The sequence below is a fragment of the Rattus norvegicus genome, chromosome 2, assembly GCF_021556685.1.
Source record: "Rattus norvegicus strain SHRSP/BbbUtx chromosome 2, alternate assembly SHRSP_T2T, whole genome shotgun sequence".
In the NCBI taxonomy this organism is placed as follows: domain Eukaryota; kingdom Metazoa; phylum Chordata; class Mammalia; order Rodentia; family Muridae; genus Rattus; species Rattus norvegicus.
The window spans coordinates 187,302,461-187,314,635 of record NC_141535.1 but is presented as its reverse complement, the minus strand read 5'-3'; the positions used below and the strand labels follow the sequence as shown (position 1 = coordinate 187,314,635).

The 12,175-nt window shown below is 42.8% G+C and overlaps 1 protein-coding gene across 6 annotated transcripts in view; it reads right to left on the bottom strand.

Moving 5' to 3' along the window:
* The window catches only part of Fmo5 (flavin containing dimethylaniline monoxygenase 5), a 53,298-nt gene that overhangs the window by 1,617 nt on the left and 39,506 nt on the right, over window positions 1-12,175 (bottom strand). For all 6 annotated transcript variants that reach the window (XM_087616170.1, XM_087616173.1, XM_087616172.1 and 3 more), the window contains 3 exon segments: window positions 11,017-11,216; window positions 7,442-7,794; window positions 483-555 (listed from right to left, as the gene is read on the bottom strand). In XM_087616170.1, the coding sequence (XP_087472296.1) occupies window positions 483-555; window positions 7,442-7,794; window positions 11,017-11,216 (626 nt within the window).

Genomic DNA, 12,175 nt, shown 5'->3' with positions numbered 1-12,175 from the left:
TTGCGGAGGGAGTTATAATGCGTGGGTGGTGGGGCGTGGGGCAAAGGATGAGCAGGACCAGCAACTCCGCTGCACAACTTCAGGAGTCAAAAGGCTGGAAATAGAGCCCCGGGTAAGAGCTGTTAGAAAGGCTTACTGCTTGCCCCTACAGGCAGGGGAGCGTTATCCGAGTATAATTTTCCTCTTTCAGCTGACAGCACAGCTAGCGTTTAAGTGACCCTCACCAAAGATACACCCCATGTTCATTCGGTGTGGTTTTTTCCCCTCCTCAACTTCTTTTAGGCCCTAAGCATAGCCTTTAAACATGACCGATAGGATTCTCTCTCCTTCTTCGTCCACATGGAAACCACAGGTGCCATCATTCCCTCTGCGTCACAGTGTAATAGAAATCCTTAAGCCCACACATGGAAATTAAATATAGCACAATATTCTCCTTATTGAGAAATACAAAGTGTCCATATGTCTTCCTGAGAGCTTCTTACCTTTTTGCCATTTCCTCTCGAGTCTTATTTATTTCTGCCATCATTTCACTTTGGGAGGGCAATTTCTTTAGCCCTAAAGAGAAAAAATTAAAACAGAGGCTTTAATTACTTCAGAATAAGCAGTGATCCTATGGCAATCACCACACTGTGGAGAATTCAAAGAACTACAGGGCCTCAGAAGGGGTTATCAAATGCATTCAGTCCTGTCACTACCAGGATGTGAGGGTAAATGTTGAGCACTGTACATCTGGAAAGCAGACACTGGAAATGCTCCCAAATCCAAATTTCTTTTGAGCACTAAGGAGATGTCTTAAGGTGCTGGAGAGATGGCTCAGAGGTTAAGAGCACTGGCCGCTCTTCCAGAGGTCCTGAGTTCAATTCCTAACAGTCATATGGTGGCTCACAACCATCTGTAATGAGATCTGGTGCCCTCTGGTGGCCTGCAGGCATACATGCAGGCAGAGCACTGTATACATATATATGTGTGTATATATATGTGTACACACACACACACACACACACACACACACACACACACACACACCACACGAAGATGCTATAAGTAAAAGATGCTCCACAATGATCTCACGTATCAGGTTGCACCCAAAGGCAGGCATGGCAGTATAAAGTCCCATAAAATGGCTATGCACAATGGTATATAGGAAAAAGCAATTAATTTCATGTTTAGACTAGGGTCTCAGCCCAGAGATAACCTGTTACACAAACGCAAACTGCCCAAACTCTGCAACTGGGGATACTTCCGGACCCAAGCATTTCTGATAAGGAGCTCCCCTCTTTTCCTCTGAAGTATACTGATGTGCATAGGTTACTTTAGTTTGCCTTGCAAGATATATTTTAATTATTTCTCTGATTTTTGAGATTATAATACAATTATATTTCCTTTTCTCTTCAAACCATCTTTTACACCCCTTCTTGCTCTTTCAAAGTTATGACCTCTTTTTTCATTTATTACATGTATATATGCATGTGCATATATGTTCCTAAATATAACCCGTCCAGTCTGTATAATGTTACTGGTATGTGTACGTTTTCAGGGCTGATCATTTGGTATTGCATAAGCAACTGGCGTGTTCTCCCTGAGGAGGACTATCTCCTTGCCTGCTCTCAGCATTTCTTACTGCCTATAGTTTTTGTGCAGCGTTGATGTCCTGTGCTCTTTCCCCTTCTACTTAGGCATGTCTATTTGCGGTCCTTGTTCAGTTCATGTTTGTCTCTATTTGTGGTCCTTGTTCAGTTCATGTTTGTGTCTATTTGCGGTCCTTATTCAGTTCATGTTTGGGTAGCCATGTTGGTGGGACTTTTGGGGTGCAACTTCTGACATTATTACACAGTCTCACAGAAAACTCCCTGATCCTCCAGACATTACAATCTTTCCAGCCCACTTTAAGGGATGTGGAAGGGCGGGGAAGACAGCCATGCACTGGTATCTTGATGATAAAGACATTTATACTTCAAGAGAAGATGGAGGTAAGACGACTCATCATGATATTTTATACTCAAGTCCCATGGATGGTCAGCTTCGCTGAGTTCTGTTATTTGATAGGAGTTGGGGGTACAGTCGAGGGCAACTCATAAACTCAATCTTCACAAGTAAGTTTAAGTTCTGTGTGCAAACAGTTCCGAAAGTGATGCCAATGGTACCAGCTAGATAAAGTCCAAATAGTATCTGAGCCAAAATGACTCCAGACTAACCAGTCTTCCTCACAGAAAATGACTCCAGACTAACCAGTCTTCCTCACAGAAAATGACTCCAGACTAACCAGTCTTCCTCACAGAAAATGACTCCAGACTAACCAGTCTTCCTCACAGAAAATGACTCCAGACTAACCAGTCTTCCTCACAGAAAGTGACTCCAGACTAACCAGTCTTCCTCACAGAAAGTGACTCCAGACTAACCAGTCTTCCTCACAGAAAGTGACTCCAGACTAACCAGTCTTCCTCACAGAAAATGACTCCAGACTAACCAGTCTTCCTCACAGAAAATGACTCCAGACTAACCAGTCTTCTTCACAGAAAAGTAGGCACTGGGCACATTCCATAAAACTCTGAAACATTTAATTTTAGATTGAAATAGAGCTTCTCTAATGCAATAAAGACTGCTATTAAGCAATTTTCTTACTTCTCCTTAAACATGTGTGGTCACGGAGACTTTATGTATTCCCAAAATATGGCACAACTGTTTGGCTGCTCTATTTGCTGGAACATTCTTTGTAGTAACCCTCACATCTACTTTTACACCACTTGAAACACTGGGCCTAACTCTGCTTTTGGGTGAGGGTTGCGTTTTAACACGTGGCAAGCTTTGAAACAAGAAATTACAACTCTTTAAAGTCATTTTACTATTAGGGCAATCTTAAGTCCCTTTTTAACAGACTACACGTCCTCTGCCATTTTGGTGGTTTCCCTTTTCTGAGCACACCAGACACTCTCCTGATAGTCTTTCTAAACATGGAATCCAGAAACCCAGTACCCAAGAATACCCTTCTGTGTTTTCCACGTGTTCTCTCATCTGAGCCATGAGAATTGTCCCTTACAGTTCAGGAGGAGACACTATAATGCTTCCTGCTTCAACCACAGGTTTTTAGGGTGTTTAAGAAACTCATGTGGGGGTGCTGGAGAGATGGCTCAGCGATTAAGAGCACTGACTGTTCTTCCAGAGGTCCTGAGTTCAATACGAAGCAACCACATGGTGGCTCACAATCATCTGTAGTGGGATCCAATGCCCTCTTCTGGTGTGTGTGAAGACAGCTACCCTGTACTCATAAATAAAATAAATAAGTCTTAAAAAAAAATCCAGGCCACTTCTCCTGATTTAACTAAAAGTTTTACTTTTAATAATGGCGCACATTATGAAAGAGGTCTCCTTTCTTGGCTGAGAGACAGCCAGTTCATTTTTAAAAATTCTATAGCTAAGACAGACAAAGATGTGTAGAATAATCTGATGTAGTTCTTTCTTGATTCATCACCTCTACTTTGATTTAAGCATTCCCTTGTTTAAATATAATTTTTAAAATTGTGTTTAAATTTCGCTGGTCCAGTGTTCTCAAATAGCATATGGCCCACTGGATAGAACTGAGAGAAATTGAGAAATGATAAAAATTGGAAAATTTGATCAACCATCAGACATGAGTTTTCAGTAGGGAGAGAAAGCTCTAATTCCAACAAAAACTCTTGATTATTTTAAATTAAACAGTAATGGCAATAAATTGTAGTATTACAACTGTATAAGGAAGCTTAGTCGGTTCCCTCTGTTCTGTACTGCATTACATCATCCTCCCAGCCAATTAAGCCAGGCAGGCGGAGGCTCCTTCCCGGTTTCCTTGCATTCCTCATGATTTCAGAAGCCATCTGTTTTATCCTGAAATGGTGCCGGCTGACAGGTTCTTCTTCTCAAACTGATGTTATGCATCCGTCAAAATTTCACTCTACAGTTCTGGTTGGACCCTTCAAAACAATGCTGAGCAAATCTACTTTCTTCTACGGGCCATGCATTTGAAAATTTAAAAGGAAAACCTTGTTCTTCCTTAGGTTTGACTTCTGTAGCCTAAACTTCTTAGCCACTTGATATGCATTCAGATGGTGTGCTTTCAAATCCCTTAAGTCCTATGTGTCTTTTATGTGTCTGATTGTTCTCTCTGCCTGTCTGTCTGTCTGTCTGTCTGCCTGCCTGCCTGTGCACCATGCTTGGTGCCCCTGCAGGTCAGCATCAGATCCCCTGAAACTGGAGTTACAGGTGTTTGAGCCACCATGTGGGTGCTGAGGAATGAGCCGCAGTTATCTGCAAGAGCAGCAGACGCTCTTCACTTTTGGGCCATCTCCTCAGCCCTGTTTGGGCCATTTTTATCTCTTCCTCTCTTCACTACATTCTTGCCTTTTTTTTTCCCATCCCAAAATTTATTTTCAGGTCGGGGTTTTAGTCTGATTAGAAAAGAACAGTTTTACTATCCTCAAACCCCAGGATTCCACAGTGATGTTGGATTTCAGGAGGTCTTCAGCAAGGCTTGTCACCCTAATCAAATGAGCAACGGAGACGACTGAGAAACACTAAACTTCCACAGAGAAGATAGGTTGAACTCAACTCAGGTTCAGTGAAAGTGCAGAAACATTAGTCACTAAGGTAAGCTCTGTCCATCCTGAAGACAGGCTGGTGGTAGCTTTAAGATTTCATCTTGATTTTTGACTAAGGAGCCAAAACCATCCAATGGAAAAAGATAGCATTTTCAGCAAATGGTGCTGGTTCAACTGGAGGTCAACATGTAGAAGAATGCAGATCGATCCATGCTTATCACCCTGTACAAAGCTTAAGTCCAAGTGGATCAAGGACCTCCACATCAAACCAGATACACTCAAACTAAGAAGAAAAACTAGGGCAGCATCTTGAACACATGGGCACTGGAGAAGATTTCCTGAACAGAACACCAATGGCTTATGCTCTAAGATCAAGAATGGACAAATGGGATCTCATAAAACTGCAAAGCTTCTGTAAGGCAAAGGACACTGTGGTTAGGACAAAACGACAACCAACAGATTGGGAAAAGATCTTTACCAATCCTACAACAGTTAGAGGGCTTATATCCAAAATATACAAAGAACTCAAGAAGTTAGACCACAGGGAGACAAATAACCCTATTAAAAATGGGGTTCAGAGCTAAACAAAGAATTCACAGCTGAAGAATGCCAAATGGCTGAGAAACACCTAAAGAATTGTTCAACATCTTTAGTCATAAGGGAAATGCAAATCAAAACAACCCTGAGATTTCACTTCACACCAGTGAGAATGGCTAAGATCAAAAACTCAGGTGACAGCAGATGCTGGCGAGGATGTGGAGAAAGAGGAACACTCCTCCATTGTTGGTGGGATTGCAGACTGGTACAACCATTCTGGAAATCAGTCTGGAGGTTCCTCAGAAAATTGGACATTGAACTACCTGAGGACCCAGCTATACCTCTCTTGGGCATATACCCAAGAGATGCCCCAACATATAACAAAGACACATGCTCCACTATGTTCATAGCAGCCTTATTTATAATAGCCAGAAGCTGGAAAGAACCCAGAGGCCCTTCAACAGAGGAATGGATACAGAAAATGTGGCACATCTACACAATGGAATATTACTCAGCTATCAAAAACAATGACTTTATGAAATCCATAGGCAAATGGATGGAACTGGAAAATATCATCCTGAGTGAGGTAACCCAATCACAGAAAAACACACACGGTATGCATTCATTGATAAGTGGCTATTAGCCCAAATGCTTGAATTACCCTAGATGCCTAGAACAAATGAAACTCAAGACGGATGATCAAAATGTGAATGCTTCACTCCTTCTTTAAAAGGGGAACAAGAGGGCTGCAGAGATGGCTCAGTGGTTAAGAGCACCCGACTGCTCTTCCAGAGGTCATGAGTTCAATTCCCAGCAACCACATGGTGGCTCACAACCATCTGTAAAGAGATCCGATTCCCTCTTCTGGTGTATCTGAAGACAGCTACAGTGTACTTATATATAATAAATGAATAAATCTTTAAAAAAAAGGGGGAACAAGAATACCCTTGGGAGGGAATAGGGAGGCAAAGTTTAGAACAGAGGCAGAAGTGGCCCATACATATACAGCCACCCAATTAGACAAGATGGATGAAGCAAAGAAGTGCAGGCCGACAGAAACCAGATGTAGATCTCTCCTGAGAGACACAATCAGAATACAGCAAATACAGAGGCGAATGCCAGCAGCAAACCACTGAACTGAGAATGGGACCCCTGTTAAAGGAATCAGAGAAAGGACTGGAAGAGCTTGAAGGGGCTCGAGACCCCATATGAACAACAATGCCAAGCAACCAGAGCTTCCAGGGACTAAGCCGCTACCTAAAGACTATACATGGACTGACCCTGGACTCTGACCTCATAGGTAGCAATGAATAGCCTAATAAGGGCACCAGCTGAAGGGGAAGCCCTGGGTCCTGGTAAGACTGAACCCCCAGTGAACGTGATTGTTGGGGGGAGAGTGGTAATGGGGGGAGGATGGGGAGGGGAAGCCCATATAGAAGGGGAGGGGGAGGGGCTGGGGGATATTGGCCCGGAAACCGGGAAAGGGAATAACAATTGAAATGTAAATAAGAAATACTCAAGTTAATAAAGAAAAAAAAAGATTTCATCTGGAGATGCCTTGTAGCCTTCAGCAAGGCTTGTCACCCTGCTGACTCACACCAGATCTATTATCCTAAACTCGGACACCTTTTCACACAGAGCTGAAGTTGGAAGAGGGGCCTAAGGGGGGAGGGACAAAGGACTTGAGAAATCTAACATTCCACTTTCTGAATGGTTCTCTAAGCATCTCTTAGTTCAGTGGTTCCAAACCTTTGTAATGCTGTGACTCTTTAATATAGACACTCTTTAATAGTGACCCACAACTATAAAGCTATTTTCGTTGAAACTTTATAACTGTAATTTTACTACTGTTATGACGCCTAATGTACTGATATGAGACTATTGTGGAAGGACCATTTGACCTCCAAAGGGGTCAACCCACAGGCTAAGAACTGCTGTCTATGGCTGACTTTACCTCCAATGAAAGAATCATTTAATGCTGCACATATATACGATCTGCTTACAACCTAGATGAGTAGATTCTAGTCTGTAATGAGCATTGGAGTCACCTTGAGAACATTTTTCTCAATGATCGTAAGGTAACACTGCCTCTGAACTGAGCATTTCAAGGAATGGGATTAAAGCAATGGGAGTTAAGAAAGATTTCTGATGTGATTTTCATGTGTATCTACGGATATAAATTACTACTTTTGGAGTCACTGAAAATGAAACTTCTGGCACTAGCTCTGTGCCCGGCACTGTCCAAATCATACTTGCCCTGTAGGTATTTATAAGCACTTGTCTGGGTATAGTTAAAGCGTTTCACCAACCTGTCAATGTGCATCATCACTTACCTTTGAACACCTGAGTGGCCCAGCGTCCTTGGAGCTCTGAAATAGGCATAATGGCTCCCAAGGGCTGAATTAAACCGATGATTGCAAGAGTTGGTTTTTCCAGGTTAGGGGGAAAGACCTTTTTATACAAGGAGACCTTGTTTTGGACTACTTTGACAGAGTCCTCAAGAAAAGGAAAGGCAAAGCTGTAGCCTGTGGCAAAGATGACCACATCAATGTCATCCTCCCTGGAGCCATCTTCAAATATGGCAGCCGTCTCTGTGAATTCCTTCACATTGCCTTTCACCTTCACCAAGCCAGAAATGATACGATTGGGCAGGTCATCGTTTATCGTTGGATGCTGACCCAGAGCACTGTAAGTGGGTAAGGAGGATAAAGAGGTGAGGTGAGAGGGAAGAAAGAAATAAGCATGCAAACTTCTGCTCTGGTGGTCAAAGGCACACATGCTCACCCTTCTATCTGGCTAAGGGAGCTGCAGAAGGCCTACCATATACTAGCTCGGAATACATCAGGACATCAGTGCTGCATAGCTTGGAAAGGGAGGGTATTGGGTGAATGAAGGGCGAAGAATTTTATCTGAGGAGTGTGTAAGTGGTTTCTCAGGTAACAGCAATGTTCTGAGGTATGGTCAGGATACTGACCAATAGTTTTCAGATAACTCTCAAGAAACGGCAGAAATAGACCAGAAACATTATGTTCAGTCCAGTTCCAGTTCCAAAGGCCCAAGAGATAGACTTAAATCATTATTTTCCAAACCACAAACAGATCACATATGTATAGCAATCTATAGTCTATATGCAGATAGCTTTTCTGTGAATTAAATTACTTGACTCTCAGTCTTCATGATGGAAGTTGGGTAGGTGTCATTATCCGTGGTTTATAGATGGGAAAACAGGCCTGGAGCAGTTGCATGACTTCCCAGAGTTCCACAGTTTAAGTTCTTAGACTGTCTGTCAAAATAGCTTTGTATACTTCTGATGGGGTAAGGAGTGTCACCTGGTGATATCAGGGAGTAAGGTGCCAGGCGTCTGCTTCCAGCTTCTCGAGTCTTTTCTTTTTAAATTAATTATTTATTTTATGCATGTGAGTACACTGTCACTGTCTTCAGACACACCAGAAGAGGGCATCGGATCCCATTACAGATGGTTGTGAGCCACCATGTGGTGCTGGGAATTGAACCCAGGTCCGTTGGAAGAACAGCCAGTGCTATTAGTCACTGACTCATCTCTACAGACCACAGAATGGAGATTATTAAAGATACTATTATGTTACCTGCTTCTTAGTATTTCTCTTAAAGGTTGGATTTATTATTTATTTATTATTATTTATTATTTTAATTATTATTTATTATGTGTGAGGACATGTGTGTATGTATATGCGCCATGTGCAAATCTAGCTCTTGTAGAGGCCAGAGACATTGGATCCTCTGGAACTGGTGATACAAGGGGTTGTGAGCCTCTGCTGTGGGTGCTGGGAACAGAACCTGAATCTTGTGCAGGAGCAGAAAGTACTCTCAACCCCCCAATCATCTCTCTCCAGTGCCATTTAAAATACCTGTATGGCTTTGCACTGGCTCCTTCTAAACCTTATTTAGAAGACCAAATAAGCTTTCATGCCTCATGAACATGAATATACTTAATGTAATGTAATAAAGGAAAGACCATTATACAAGTCAGAATTTAGAGATGATCAGTACTGTTTCTATAAAGGTCTATGTTAAAAAAAGAGAACTGGAATTATTATTTCAGATTAAGAAAAATTATGAATATATAACAGACTGTAGGAGTGTGAGCAATACACTTTAGAAAGCATAAAAAGCTATAAATAATACTGTTGGGGAAACTGTTGAAACTTTAACATGCTAATATTTTAAATGTATTTTTATCAATTATAAATTTTCTGACTGTGATACCTGTGTCATGGATATTCCAAAGAATGTCCTTTTTCTTATGTGATACATGCTGAAATATTTTAGGTAACATGCCTTAATGATTACAAGGCACTCTCTCGCGCGCTGTTAAAACATGTTCACCTACGTATGTGCACATGCTTCACAGACGGCGATCTATGGATACTTCTGGAGGGGACGGAAAAGAAAGAAGATATAGTGAGCTGTTCAAATAGGAAATCTAGGTGAGAGGTGTACGTGAGTGGACTTTGTATTTTCTAATTGCGCAACTTTTATATAGATCCAAACACTTAACAAAAATAAAACAAAGCCAGGGGAATGATGGCTCAACAGGTAAATATCTCTCCGGGCAAGTCTGACAGCCTGAAACTATACAGTAGAAAGAGAGGAACGCCTCTCACAGGCTGTCCTCTGGCCTAGACAATGTGGACCCTGCATGTGACTCTGCCCCACCATCAAATAAATAGATAAAATAAAAAGGGCACAAAATAAAGCATTTTAAAAAAATTAGTCTTTAGAAATGTTTCCATAGAAGTTTTAACAATGATCGATTGTATGTGTGTGAGTGTGCGTATGTGTGTCTCTCTGTGTGTATGTATGTGGGTTCATGTGCCACAGTGGTGTACAGAGGTCAGAGGTCAACTTGTAGGGGCCAATTCTTTCCTTCTACTGTGTGGGTCCTGGGGATTGAACTCATCACGCTTGGCAGCCAGCGCCTTTACTCTGGAACTGTGTCACCGCTCCAGGTCCATTCCTTGAGTTCTAATGTCACTCTATGTTCCCACTGTAGTCCATGCTTTGCTGGTGCCCCCCCCCACACACACATACACACATGCACTATAGTCCTGGAGACTGAATGCAAACTCACACACACACACACACACACACACACACACACACACACACACACACACTATAGTCCTGGAGACTGAATGCAAACTCACTCAGACTGAGTCATCTACTGTGCTATATTCCAACCATCTTGTATTTCCACCTCTTCTCATTACGTTGCTCAGGATGGCTAGTTTTGATGTAGGAGTCGTCCTGCTTCCACTTCCCCAGTAGCTAGGATTCTCGTAATCCTGTACCACCAGGTCTGTCTCTGTGTGGATTTTTCAAAAACCACGTTTTCTTTTCCTTCTTATTAGCATTTTTAAGGCAGCATTGATTTTCTAGAATGTGCGTCATTTCTTTTGTGTTGACCTTCGACAAGTTACTTTGTCTTTATAAGATTCAATTTATCTTTTCTTAGAGAATGAGCATTAAAATAAGACCGGCTGAAAGGCTGGGAAGATAGCATAGGGCTCACTGAGCTCTCCGCTTACAGAAAGTCTCCAGAGGCAGGGTGTTACCAAGACGCCCTTTCCCGTCTATCTCGCGCACGGGGTGATGAGTGCAGGCTTGTTGGATGAGCGAGCACTATCGCCCACTACTGTTCCGCTGCTGTCGTTGAGGGACATATATGAAGAACTGACAGAACGAGAGAAGAGCTCCTGCCAATGGAACATGCTGAAATCCTACAGAGCAGCAAGTCGGAAAAGGGAGTTCTGAGCCTGTGGACGTTCTTAAAGCTTCGGTAACAGCAGTGCTACTACGAGCCCACGTCAGTGGCCCTTGTCTTTGTGCCTTGGCCATCTCTAGCCCCACTCCCATCTTGGAAACGTACCTGTGCTTAGGCTTCAGGCCAAACATTTCATGATCAAACCTTTGGTTCAACTGTTTTTCCATATATCTGTTTTTCAGGGCTGAGCCACAGATCTTTGACAGATAGTTGGTAATTCGAGAAGAAAGCAGAATATCAATAGGATATCCACGTTTCCCTACGCGGTTCAAGATCCAAGCTCCTCTCCTGGTACTGAGGAACACCTAGGGCATGGGAGACATGGTTTGTTGTGATCAGTCTGCCTCACAGTCCTTCAGAAGTAGCCCCATTCTCCTGAAGGTTAAGTTCAAACTCACCAGTGTTTTAGTCCCACAGAACCTTGTCAACAGAACGCCTTGCTGTTTCCTTCCTATACACTCCTATGGTTAAGCTGGTGTGTGCGCTGGCCATGGATACACCTTGCTGGGACCTCCTGCTACTTGCAAAACAAGCCCTTTTCTTATAAAGCCGTGGTTTTCAACCTTCCTAATGCTGCAACACTTTTATACAGTTCCTCATGTTATGGTGACTCCCAACCATAAAACTATTTTCTTTTTAGTTTTTTTTATCTTTATTAACTTAAGTATTTTTTACTTACATTTCGATTGTTATTCCCCTTCCCGGTTTCCAGGCCAACATCCCCCTAGCCCTTCCTCCTCCCCTTCTACATGGGCTTCCCCTCCCCATCCTCCCCCCATTATCACTCTCCCCACAACAATCACGTTCACTGGGGGTTCAGTCTTGGCAGGACCCAGGGCTTCCCCTTCCACTGGTGATCTTACTAGGATATTCATTGCTACCTATGAGGTCAGAGTCCAGGGTCAGTCCCTGGAAGCTCTGGTTGCTTGGCATTGTTGTACATATGGGGTCTCGAGCCCCTTCAAGCTCTTCCAGTTCTTTCTCTGATTCCTTCAACGGGGGTCCCGTTCTCAGTTCAGTGGTTTGCTGCTGGCATTCACCTCTGTATTTGCTGTATTCTGGCTGTGTCTCTCAGAAGAGATCTATATCCGGTTCCTGTCGTTCTGCACTTCTTTGCTTCATCCATCTTATCTAGTTTGGTGGCTGTATATGTATGGGCCACATGTGGGGCAGGCTCTGAATGGTTGTTGCTTCAGTCTCTGTTCTAAACTTTGCCTTCCTATTCCCTGCCAAGGGTATTCTTGTTCCCCTTTTAAAGAAGGAG